This window comes from Dendrobates tinctorius, unplaced genomic scaffold (assembly GCF_039654945.1).
Source record: "Dendrobates tinctorius isolate UK_male_01 unplaced genomic scaffold, ASM3965494v1 ptg000013l, whole genome shotgun sequence".
Taxonomy (NCBI): domain Eukaryota; kingdom Metazoa; phylum Chordata; class Amphibia; order Anura; family Dendrobatidae; genus Dendrobates; species Dendrobates tinctorius.
Window position 1 is genome coordinate 9,823,718 of NW_027361681.1, and position 13,059 is coordinate 9,836,776.

A 13,059-nucleotide genomic window follows, 5' to 3' on the forward strand; every position below is an offset into this window, starting at 1 on the left:
TTTGTGGCCTGCTGGAGGTCATTTTGCAGGGCTCTGGCAGTGCTCCTCCTGTTCCTCCTTGCACAAAGGCGGAGGTAGCGGTCCTGCTGCTGGGTTGTCCTCCTACGGCCCCCCTCCACGTCTCCTCGTGTACTGGCATGTCTCCTGGTAGCGCCTCTGGACACTACGCTGACAGACACCGCAAACCACCTTGCCACAGCTCGTATTGATATGCCATCCTGGATGAGCTGCACTGCCTGAGCCACTTATGTGGGTTGTATAGAGTCCGTCTCATGCTACCACGAGTGTGAAAGCACAACCAACATTCAAAAGTGACCAAAACATCAGACGGAAAGCATTGGTACTGAGATGTGGTCTGTGGTCCCCACCTGCAGAACCACTCCTTTACTGAGTGTGTCTTGATAACTGCCAATAATTTCCATCTGTTGTCTATTCCATTTGCACAACAGCATGTGAAATTGATTGTCAGTGTTGCTTCCTAAGTGGACAGTTTAATTTCACAGAAGTTTGATATACAGTACTTGGAGTTATATTCTGTTTAAGTATTCCCTTTATTTTTTTGAGCAGCATAATTTAATAGGTATTTAGTAGCGATACTGGCCTAAAGTTATTCGCTTGGTCAGGGGGTTTTACCTGGCTGGAAAGTAGAACTATTGTCATTTGTATTATTTCCTCTGGAATTTTACCAGTTTCAAATAGATTTTGAAATAATTAGTAACAGATGTGGCGATATTTGATTAGCCATTTTAAAATCTTAACTAGTTGCCATCTTGCAAATGTATTAGCAATATCTTTAGAATTATATATTTTATGTTTGTCTTGTAGATGGGAAATTCTTTGTTTTGTTAGCTTTAATTTTACTAGCTAATACTTTGCCTGCTTTATTTCACTGCCAATAACATTTTGCTTTACTTCTCTTCAAATTATGTTCATATTTGTATTTGAAGTACGTAATTGGTATAGTTTGTATACCACGGTCCGTGGAAACACACTTACATGTGCACAGACCCATTCCCTTGAATAGGCAAATAGCGCTCCTTTCCTCCAAAGTCTCTCCATATGGCTAAGTATCACTGTACAGCCACATATTGGGTATTGCTATGCTCAGTAGAAATTGTAGGACAAATTTTGGTGCCATTTTTACCCACTTCTTGGGTGAAAATGTAAAATCTTTGGCTAAAACAAAATTTTGGTGATAAAAATGTAGCTATTTTGTCCTCACTGCCCAATGCTATAAAATTCTGTGCACCCCTCAAAGTGACTTGAAATGTGATCCCAGGAAGAAAAAAAAAAAAAAAAAAAAAAAAAAAAAAAAAAAAAAAAAAAAAAAAAAAAAAAAAAATCGCTGGTCAACTTTTAACCCTTATAACTTCCTAGCAAAAAAAAAAAAAAAAAAAGTGGTTCCAAAATTGTGCTGATGTAAAGTAAACATGTGGGAAATATTACTTATTAAGTATTTTATGTGACATATCTGTGATTTAAGGGCATGAAAATTCAAAGTTGGAAAATTGCAAAATGTTAAAAATTTTCGCCAAATTTCTGCTTGCTTTCCCACAAATAAACGCAAGTCATATCAAAGAAATTTTACCACTATCACAAAGTACAATATGTCACGAGAAAACAGTGTCAGAATCACCAGGATCCAGAGTTATTACCTTAAAGGGACAGTGGTCAAAATTGTAAAAACTGGCCTGGTTATTTACATGCAGACCACCCTTGGGGGTAAAAGGTTTATACCTTTTTATTATAAATAACCAGCGTTCATGATGACCAGAAAGGACTTGAACATGAGTCAGGTCCATTCTTTGGATGCGCCCCATCTGTCCAGGCCACTCTCCCCACTCCACTTAGCTGTGTCTCTGGCATTTTAAAATCCTGTGAGCCGCAATGCATGTTAATTCGAGCTCCTGAATGTTCACTACTTGCACTCTGGATACATGGTAACACAACCCAGCTATCCCTCTCCTCCAGATCGTGGGGACATTACAGCAACGAGGGACAAACTATGTAAACTTTACATTTAATATTCAAAAAGAAGGACAGAGCTCAACAATAGGAAATAAGAAAAAAAAATATAAAAGAATGAAAAAGGAAGGTAAAGTAAAATGACAAAACCTAACACACTTGGATCACGAGGCTTCTTTGAGGAGAAGACGCACCCCAATAACGTTGTGGTACAGAACATCCATGTGAATGTGTTTCTGCTGGATCTGACCCCAATATTCAGTAGAGATGTTATAAAGGGTCTCACCAGACCCCTCACTTCTGCCTCCACTGAGGTAAGAGGGGGACAGCTGATTAGATTTGATTTTATTCAAGTTTTAGCCCTCATTTCTGCTGTGAGTCATATTTTCTTCCAGGAACTTCCTAGAGAAGAGTTACCCAACCTGTAGCTGGGGAGCCACATGTGGCTCGAAGGCCCATAATGGCTCTCTGCCAGCTTGGTGCATTAACACCAAGTTTAGCAAACAGTGATCTAGAGAAACAATATGGCCGTCATCTTACCGAACATCCTTCCAGCATTCGATACATACCACAAATAAATATGATACATCCATAATTCAGGGAGATAGCTGGTAAACCACAGGAACACTATCAAAACATTTTCAATTTACCCACAGATTCGAATCTGCTGCCCGATCAGATTTATATATGGATTGTCTCAAACTAAAATACAAAATAAATACTGTATATTGCTTTACTTTGGTCTATGTGCATACGGAACGGTCGTGCAAGGTGAAGCATTGAGGCCCTTGCACGCAACATCTATGTGCCAATGCAGGCATATATAATCTGCATCCGCACCTTCTCATGAATCAGAACCATCAGACGTCGTCACGTCATGGTAAGTAGAAAGGCTTAAGTTGAACACTGCCACATCTGTGGCAACCCTAGGGGCGATGGAGCTGTGAGAGATCAACTAAAGAGCTGCCAGGAGAAAAATTCCTGCAGAGATGAGTGGACATCACGGAGCAGATGTATTAGTGCAACGGCTCAAAAAAAAAAAAAAAAAAAAAAAAAGGAAATTAGCTAGCCAATGTACAGTACTTTTTAACCCTTCACAACCTGTAGGTGACCACAGCACGAGACAGATGACGCAGAGTAGACACATCGCACCACCCATATTAATACAAGAGGAGTCTAGTCATCTCCTAAATCCTCTGCACAAACGGTGGCATCACACGTCCTGCACAATGTGACGTCTTCTACAGCTGCATCTTCATAAGAGGTCATTAAATTCGACCCGTCAGAATTACAGTGTCTGATCTGCGGGCAGGACAAGTCAGGAGTCCTGTGGCAGTCTTACCAGTGACTGACCAGTTTCCTTGTAGAAATGTGGATACAGATCAGTCAAACACTTATTAGCGCCACCTGCTGTACTCCAGAGCTCTGAATGAGCAGAGATGTAAATGAGCTCTGCGCTTGCTGTATAGCATAATGACTGGGGACTGACGGCATGTTCAATGACATAGCTACTCAATGATGCAGACCCTCAGGCGCCAGTAGCCAATCTTTACTGTTTCCGAGTGCCCCAATGAAGACAAAGTAGATGCTGGACTGCTGGCAGGAGGATTCTCCAGATCTGATGCCTTATTCTGGTTACACACAGCAATGCCTTGCCATCACCCGGTCTGTACAGTGCTAGATATCGTGAACCCACTTAATGCACCAACTTAAATATGTCACCTGTGGACAACTGGTCAGACCCACAGCTCATTGTAGTAGTTACCATCATATTCCTTTTTCCTTATAAATTCTTTTTTATTAAATTTTCAAGGAATTATAAACAGTGCAAAATAGATGTTGGAGCCATGCATATAAACGTAGGGGGTTGATAATATACCTACATATACTCGTAATATCCATTTAGATATTTGTACACCAAATCAACATTTCTAAACAGTATGTTTTGTAAGAAACAGACAACATTGTATACAACATAAACTTATAAAAAATTTATGAAAAAAGTCACCATGATATTCCTAGTGCTGCCAGCCACATCAAAGAGAACACAGACGTGTGCAACCAGAGATCCAAGCGGGATGAAGGGAGCATGGAGATAAGTGGGTGTATATGATGGGGAGTAACATACCACTCCACCGACGCATGTCAGACCTGCAGGGCTTATGGACATCGATCGTCAACTACACAACTAATTAATGCCAGAGACAACATGGATCATTTGAGTTCAGGGTGAAGGGTCCTACATTAAGAATTGCAGAAATTGATGTACCATCTGCAGAAACAGCACAGCTCAGATACATCCGCAGAGGGTCCAATCATGCACATAGGTAACACCAGACTCACCATCCACATCTCTGCACATTGACACGATATGAACAGCAGCACGTAATAGTGTTCCGCACAACCCCGCAAAGTACATGAAATACCGTGGAGGAGGGCGTGAACAACACTCCCAGGAAGCACTGGTGCACAGTATCCAGCCCTGCGTTGGGAATTTGAAGTTCACCACTTCAACAAATCATCACACTGGTATAGTGGAAGTGACCAGGAGCTGAAGCACTGAATGAGCAGATAGGAGCTGAAATGTGTGGGTATAAAAAGCAAAACAGCTGCACCAGGACTGTTCATCCAGAGCTGTACAGTCTCCAGTTGCAGGGCTGAGCAGTCACACAGGCAATGCCAGGGAGCGGCTGGAGAAGGTGACAGCATACAGACAGAAGTGTGTACGTGAGAGGAGACCGCATGCATGTCCACTTTAGTCACTCACCCGGATCCTCCTCATGGCAGCCACTATCTCCACTCGACAGTTGGGTCTCGGCACATCCAGACTTCCTATGTACTAAAAGGAAAGAGAAAAAAAAAAAAAAAAAGGACATGACATGAGAGCTGATAGGGGGCCGCCATGCTCCAGCATCGTCATGTACAGACTATAATCACCCTCCGGTATCTAGGAGCAATTACACGGAGTGCTCATCCGTACCTTGAGATTATTACTCAGCAGCACCTACACACAATTTCTGGTAAAAATATGGAGCTATGGAGCCCGGCAGTGACACAAGACAACTTGTCTTCCTGCTGTCACTCACTACAGTTGAAACCAGAAGTTTGCATACACTATATAAAACACACATATGCATATTTTTCTCAATATCTGACATGAAGTCATTATAAACCTTTCCCGTTTCAGGCCAGTTAGAATTACATAATTAATATTTGCCAAATGCCAGAATGAGAGAGAATATTTTAAGGCATTGTTGATACTTACTGCAAAGTCAAAAGTTTACATACACTAAAATTATTATGCCTTTAAATAATTCTGGACTGCCCATATGATGATGTTGTCATATGTTTGGAAACTTCCGATAGATTTTCTGGCAAAATGTGAGTTGGAGACACACCTGTGGATGGATTTTAACGCACACCTGAAACACACTACTTCATTGTGCAGCATCTTGGGAAAGTCTCAAGAAATCAGCCAAGATATCAGGAAGAGAATTGTGGACTTGCACAAGTCTGGCTCGTCCTTCGGTACAAATTCAAGATACCTTGTTCATCTGTACAAACAATTATACACAAGTACAAACAAGGTGGGATTGTCAAGCCATCATACTGCTCAGGAATGAGATGGGTTCTGTGTCCCAAAGATGAACGTGCTTTGGTCTGACATGTGCATATCAATCCAAGGACAAAAGAAAAAAACTATGTGAAGATGATGGCGGAAGCTGATAAGATTGTGTCAATATTCACAGTGAAACGAGTACTGTATAATCATGGGCTGAAAGGCCACTACCAGGAAGAAGCCATTACGCCAAAAGAAACAAAGCCAGATTAGTGTTTGCAAATGCACACACGAACAAAGACCTTAATTTTTTGGAGACATGTCCTGTGGTCTGATGAAACTAAAATTAAACTTTATGGGCATAATGACCATCGTTACATTTGGAGGAAAAAAGAGAGAAGGTTGGAAGCCCAAGAACACCATCCCAACTGTGAAACACAGGGGTGACAGCATCATGTTCTGGGGTTAGAAGATTATGTGGCAACATCTCAAGATATCAGCCAGGAAGTTAAAGCTTGGGCGGAAATAGGTCTTCTAAATTGACAATGACCTGAAGCATACTGCCAAAATGGTAACAAAGTGGCTTCAGGATAACAAAGTCAATGTTTTGGAGCGGCCATCACAAAGCCCTGATCTCAATCCTATTGAAAATATATAGGCAAAGCTGAAAAGGCAGGTGCGAGCAAGGCGACCTACAAACCTGGATCAGTTACACCAGTTTTCTCAGGAGGAATGGGCCCAAATTCCACCCAACTATTGTGAGAAGCTTGTGGAAGGATATCCCAAACATGTGACCCAAGTCATACAGTTTAAGGGCAATGGTATCACATACTAATGAAATATATGTAAACTTCTGTCTTTACAGTAACTAATTTTCTCTCTCTCTCATTATTCTGGCACTTGACAAGTAATTATGGTAATCCTAACTGACCTAAAATGGGAAAGGTTTATTCTGATTTCATGTCAGATATTGAGACAGACATACACTGCTTAACTTATTTCCCAGTAATAGCGACTGAGAAAAGTTACTGTATATTCCTTCTCCTCCCTGCCCTGATGCTCCCCCATCTTCCCCCTACAGACTGTAGTTAATCTGAACCTTCGACTCCCAACACCACACAATACCCTTAGGCCTGTTTCACACTTCCGTTTTTGACCATCAGTCAAAATCCGCGGTTTTTTTAAAAAAAAACGGATCCGCCATTTTTTTCGGCGGATCCGGTTTTTCCCCCATTGAGATGCGTTACCGGCGGATCTTGACGGATGGTCATCCGTTGGATCCGTTTTTTTGCGGTTCCTCCAAATTATTTGCGTCTGCCGACATGCCCGGATGGACCATGCAAGGTTTTTTTGCTGCAGGATCCGCATTTTAGAGTGCGCATACCCGGAGGAAGGAAGTCAGCCGGAAATTTAACCCCGAAATCATTTCTGGCAGACAGAAAAAAATCTCTCCCCCCCCCCCCGCCAAACAGTGCGGTGTAGATGTGATCCCTACAGACTGGTGTGTAGAGCGCTTCTAGCACACGATAGGGGCACGCCAAACAGTGCGGTGTAGAAGTGATCCCTACAGACTGGCTTGTGAGCGTCTCCAGCGCACAATAGGGGCACGCCAAACAGTGCGGTGTAGAAGTGATCCCTACAGACTGGCGTGTAGAGAGTCTCTGGCACACGATAGGGGCACGCCAAACAGTGCGGTATAGAAGTGATCCCTACAGACTGGTGTGTAGCAGGTCTCTAGCACATGATAGGGGCACGCCAAACAGTGCGGTATAGAAGTGATCCCTACAGACTGGTGTGTAGAGCGTCTCTAGCACACGATAGGGGCACGCCAAACAGTGCGGTGTAGAAGTGATCCCTACAGACTGGTTTGTGAGCGCATCCAGCGCACAATAGGGGCACGCCAAACAGTGCGGTGTAGAAGTGATCCCTACAGACTGGCGTGTAGAGAGTCTCTGGCACACGATAGGGGCACGCCAAACAGTGCGGTGTAGAAGTGATCCCTACAGACTGGTGTGTAGAGCGCTTCTAGCACACGATAGGGGCACGCCAAACAGTGCGGTGTAGATGTGATCCCTACAGACTGGTGTGTAGAGCGCTTCTAGCACACGATAGGGGCACGCCAAACAGTGCGGTGTAGAAGTGATCCCTACAGACTGGCGTGTAGAGCGTCTCTAGCACACGATAGGGGCACGCCAAACAGTGCGGTGTAGAAGTGATCCCTACAGACTGGCGTGTAGAGCGTCTCTAGCACACGATAGGGGCACGTCAAACAGTGCGGTGTAGAAGTGATCCCTACAGACTGGCGTGTAGAGCGTCTCTAGCACACGATAGGGGCACGTCAAACAGTGCGGTGTAGAAGTGATCCCTACAGACTGGCGTGTAAAGCGTCTCTAGCACACGATAGGGGCACGCCAAACAGTGCGGTGTAGATGTGATCCCTACAGACTGGTGTGTAGAGCGCTTCTAGCACACGATAGGGGCACGCCAAACAGTGCGGTGTAGATGTGATCCCTACAGACTGGCTTGTGAGCGTCTCCAGCGCACAATAGGGGCACGCCAAACAGTGCGGTGTAGAAGTGATCCCTACAGACTGGCGTGTAGAGAGTCTCTGGCACACGATAGGGGCACGCCAAACAGAGCGGTATAGAAGTGATCCCTACAGACTGGTGTGTAGAGCGTCTCTAGCACACGATAGGGGCACGCCAAACAGTGCGGTGTAGAAGTGATCCCTACAGACTGGCGTGTAGCAGGTCTCTAGCACATGATAGGGGCACGCCAAACAGTGCGGTATAGAAGTGATCCCTACAGACTGGTGTGTAGAGCGTCTCTAGCACACGATAGGGGCACGCCAAACAGTGCGGTGTAGAAGTGATCCCTACAGACTGGTTTGTGAGCGCATCCAGCGCACAATAGGGGCACGCCAAACAGTGCGGTGTAGAAGTGATCCCTACAGACTGGCGTGTAGAGAGTCTCTGGCACACGATAGGGGCACGCCAAACAGTGCGGTGTAGAAGTGATCCCTACAGACTGGTGTGTAGAGCGCTTCTAGCACACGATAGGGGCACGCCAAACAGTGCGGTGTAGAAGTGATCCCTACAGACTGGCGTGTAGAGCATCTCTAGCACACGATAGGTGCACGCCAAACAGTGCGGTGTAGATGTGATCCCTACAGACTGGTGTGTAGAGCGCTTCTAGCACACGATAGGGGCACGCCAAACAGTGCGGTGTAGAAGTGATCCCTACAGACTGGCTTGTGAGCGTCTCCAGCGCACAATAGGGGCACGCCAAACAGTGCGGTGTAGAAGTGATCCCTACAGACTGGCGTGTAGAGAGTCTCTGGCACACGATAGGGGCACGCCAAACAGTGCGGTATAGAAGTGATCCCTACAGACTGGTGTGTAGCAGGTCTCTAGCACATGATAGGGGCACGCCAAACAGTGCGGTATAGAAGTGATCCCTACAGACTGGTGTGTAGAGCGTCTCTAGCACACGATAGGGGCACGCCAAACAGTGCGGTGTAGAAGTGATCCCTACAGACTGGTTTGTGAGCGCATCCAGCGCACAATAGGGGCACGCCAAACAGTGCGGTGTAGAAGTGATCCCTACAGACTGGCGTGTAGAGAGTCTCTGGCACACGATAGGGGCACGCCAAACAGTGCGGTGTAGAAGTGATCCCTACAGACTGGTGTGTAGAGCGCTTCTAGCACACGATAGGGGCACGCCAAACAGTGCGGTGTAGAAGTGATCCCTACAGACTGGCGTGTAGAGCATCTCTAGCACACGATAGGTGCACGCCAAACAGTGCGGTGTAGATGTGATCCCTACAGACTGGTGTGTAGAGCGCTTCTAGCACACGATAGGGGCACGCCAAACAGTGCGGTGTAGAAGTGATCCCTACAGACTGGCGTGTAGAGCGTCTCTAGCACACGATAGGGGCACGCCAAACAGTGCGGTGTAGAAGTGATCCCTACAGACTGGCGTGTAGAGCGTCTCTAGCACACGATAGGGGCACGTCAAACAGTGCGGTGTAGAAGTGATCCCTACAGACTGGCGTGTAGAGCGTCTCTAGCACACGATAGGGGCACGTCAAACAGTGCGGTGTAGAAGTGATCCCTACAGACTGGCGTGTAAAGCGTCTCTAGCACACGATAGGGGCACGCCAAACAGTGCGGTGTAGATGTGATCCCTACAGACTGGTGTGTAGAGCGCTTCTAGCACACGATAGGGGCACGCCAAACAGTGCGGTGTAGATGTGATCCCTACAGACTGGCTTGTGAGCGTCTCCAGCGCACAATAGGGGCACGCCAAACAGTGCGGTGTAGAAGTGATCCCTACAGACTGGCGTGTAGAGAGTCTCTGGCACACGATAGGGGCACGCCAAACAGAGCGGTATAGAAGTGATCCCTACAGACTGGTGTGTAGAGCGTCTCTAGCACACGATAGGGGCACGCCAAACAGTGCGGTGTAGAAGTGATCCCTACAGACTGGCGTGTAGAGCGTCTCTAGCACACGATAGGGGCACGCCAAACAGTGCGGTGTAGAAGTGATCCCTACAGACTGGTGTGTAGAGCGTCTCTAGCACACGATAGGGGCACGCCAAACAGTGAGGTGTAGAAGTGATCCCTACAGACTGGCGTGTAAAGCGTCTCTAGCACACGATAGGGGCACGCCAAACAGTGCGGTGTAGATGTGATCCCTACAGACTGGTGTGTAGAGCGCTTCTAGCACACGATAGGGGCACGCCAAACAGTGCGGTGTAGAAGTGATCCCTACAGACTGGCTTGTGAGCGTCTCCAGCGCACAATAGGGGCACGCCAAACAGTGCGGTGTAGAAGTGATCCCTACAGACTGGCGTGTAGAGAGTCTCTGGCACACGATAGGGGCACGCCAAACAGTGCGGTATAGAAGTGATCCCTACAGACTGGTGTGTAGCAGGTCTCTAGCACATGATAGGGGCACGCCAAACAGTGCGGTATAGAAGTGATCCCTACAGACTGGTGTGTAGAGCGTCTCTAGCACACGATAGGGGCACGCCAAACAGTGCGGTGTAGAAGTGATCCCTACAGACTGGTTTGTGAGCGCATCCAGCGCACAATAGGGGCACGCCAAACAGTGCGGTGTAGAAGTGATCCCTACAGACTGGCGTGTAGAGAGTCTCTGGCACACGATAGGGGCACGCCAAACAGTGCGGTGTAGAAGTGATCCCTACAGACTGGTGTGTAGAGCGCTTCTAGCACACGATAGGGGCACGCCAAACAGTGCGGTGTAGAAGTGATCCCTACAGACTGGCGTGTAGAGCATCTCTAGCACACGATAGGTGCACGCCAAACAGTGCGGTGTAGATGTGATCCCTACAGACTGGTGTGTAGAGCGCTTCTAGCACACGATAGGGGCACGCCAAACAGTGCGGTAAAGAAGTGATCACCACAGACTGGCTTGTGAGCGTCTCCAGCGCACAATAGGGGCACACCAAACAGTGCGGTGTAGAAGTGATCCCTACAGACTGGCGTGTAGAGAGTCTCTGGCACACGATAGGGGCACGCCAAACAGTGCGGTATAGAAGTGATGCCTACAGACTGGTGTGTAGAGCGTCTCTACCACACGATAGGGGCACGCCAAACAGTGCGGTGTAGATGTGATCCCTACAGACTGGTGTGTAGAGCGTCTCTAGCACACGATAGGGGCACGCCAAACAGTGTGGTGTAGAAGTGATCCCTACAGACTGGCGTGTAGAGCGTCTCTAGCAAACGATAGGGGCACGCCAAACAGTGCGGTGTAGAAGTGCTCCCTACAGACTGGTGTGTAGAGCGTCTCTACCACACGATAGGGGCACGCCAAACAGTGCGGTGTAGATGTGATCCCTACAGACTGGTGTGTAGAGCGTCTCTAGCACACGATAGGGGCACGCCAAACAGTGTGGTGTAGAAGTGATCCCTACAGACTGGCGTGTAGAGCGTCTCTAGCAAACGATAGGGGCACGCCAAACAGTGCGGTGTAGAAGTGCTCCCTACAGACTGGTGTGTAGAGCGTCTCTAGCAAACGATAGGGGCACGCCAAACAGTGCGGTGTAGATGTGATCCCTACAGACTGGTGTGTAGAGCGTCTCTGGCACACGATAGGGGCACGCCAAACAGTGCGGTATAGAAGTGATCCCTACAGACTGGTGTGTAGCAGGTCTCTAGCACATGATAGGGGCACGCCAAACAGTGCGGTATAGAAGTGATCCCTACAGACTGGTGTGTAGAGCGTCTCTAGCACACGATAGGGGCACGCCAAACAGTGCGGTATAGAAGTGATCCCTACAGACTGGCGTCTAGAAGACTCCCTGGCTACATGGGGTCAAGGTGCTCTCTGTAGTCAGGGAGTGGAGGGAGCACCCTGTGTAAACTCCATGTCAAAATGGCACAGACACTCCATGCAGGTGAGGGGCATAGGCTGTGCCCTGGACACATCAGGGGGACGCGCAGTGTTAGGGTCTCACCTTGGCCTGGAAGTGGATGCCATGCTGGAAGGCTTCCTCATCGTGCAGGGGCACCCTGGCATCACACCCGCCGTCTACAAGGCTGTACCTGCTCCTCTCAGGCATGCTGCACTCACCCCACTCCCTTCACCAGTGGGGTCTCCAGACAAGGTAAACGCTTCTCAGAGACCAGGTGTCATTCTGCAGCGCTCAGCTCCGGCCCCTCACGATGGGAGCAGTGATGTGCGGTTACCTCTGGCTCCCTATTCCCCGCTCCTTATCACTCCGGCCCGGGGACCCTGCGCTCCAGTCCCCGCTCCTTATCACTCCGGTTCCCGCGCCTTTGCTTTCTGGTCAGGGCTCGCTGCTCTCCGTTTCCCGCTCCCCGGAATACATCCGCTCTCTCAGTCTGCGCTGATCAGAATAAATCCTCAGTCCGAATCTTCCAGCGCTGGACTCGGCATCATTCGTCATTGACTGAAAGTTCAGTCACGTGCCAAAAGCATCCAGTCATAAAAGAAGACATCAAGAACTCATCCCTGTCACCTGAGAGCTCCAACTGACAAAACCGGCGACCACACCATAATATCTCATAGTTCACCCTGATAATAACCGATACTGCACCCGATAATAACCGATACTGCACTCTGAGAACAGCCGATACTGCACCCGATAATAACCGATACTGCACCCTGATAATAACCGATACTGCACCCTGATAATAACCGATACTGCACCCTGATAATAACCAATACTGCACCCTGATAATAACCGATACTGCACCCGATAATAACCGATACTGCACCCTGATAATAACCGATACTGCACCCTGATAATAACCGATACTGCACCCTGATAATAACCGATACTGCACCCTGATAATAACCGATACTGCACCCTGATAATAACCGATACTGCACTCTGAGAACAGCCGATACTGCACCCGATAATAACCGATACTGCACCCTGATAATAACCGATACTGCACCCTGATAATAACCGATACTGCACCCTGATAATAACCGATACTGCACCCTGATAATAACCGATACTGCACCCTGATAACAGCCGATAC

The 13,059-nt window shown here is 47.6% G+C and overlaps 1 protein-coding gene across 4 annotated transcripts in view; it reads right to left on the bottom strand.

Moving 5' to 3' along the window:
* LOC141069240 (carboxyl-terminal PDZ ligand of neuronal nitric oxide synthase protein-like) overlaps positions 1-12,471 on the bottom strand; it is a 78,033-nt gene extending 65,562 nt beyond the window's left edge. For 2 of the 4 annotated variants that reach the window (XM_073558703.1, XM_073558696.1), the window contains exons 1-2: positions 12,006-12,471; positions 4,733-4,804 (exon numbers count right to left, since the gene is read on the bottom strand). In XM_073558703.1, the coding sequence (XP_073414804.1) occupies positions 4,733-4,804; positions 12,006-12,110 (177 nt within the window). In that variant the 5' untranslated portion in view covers positions 12,111-12,471. The remainder of the gene's footprint in view (positions 1-4,732; positions 4,805-12,005) is intronic. The other 2 variants (XM_073558709.1, XM_073558715.1) reach the window with 2 other exon arrangements.
* Between the last annotated feature and the right edge of the window lie 588 nt (positions 12,472-13,059).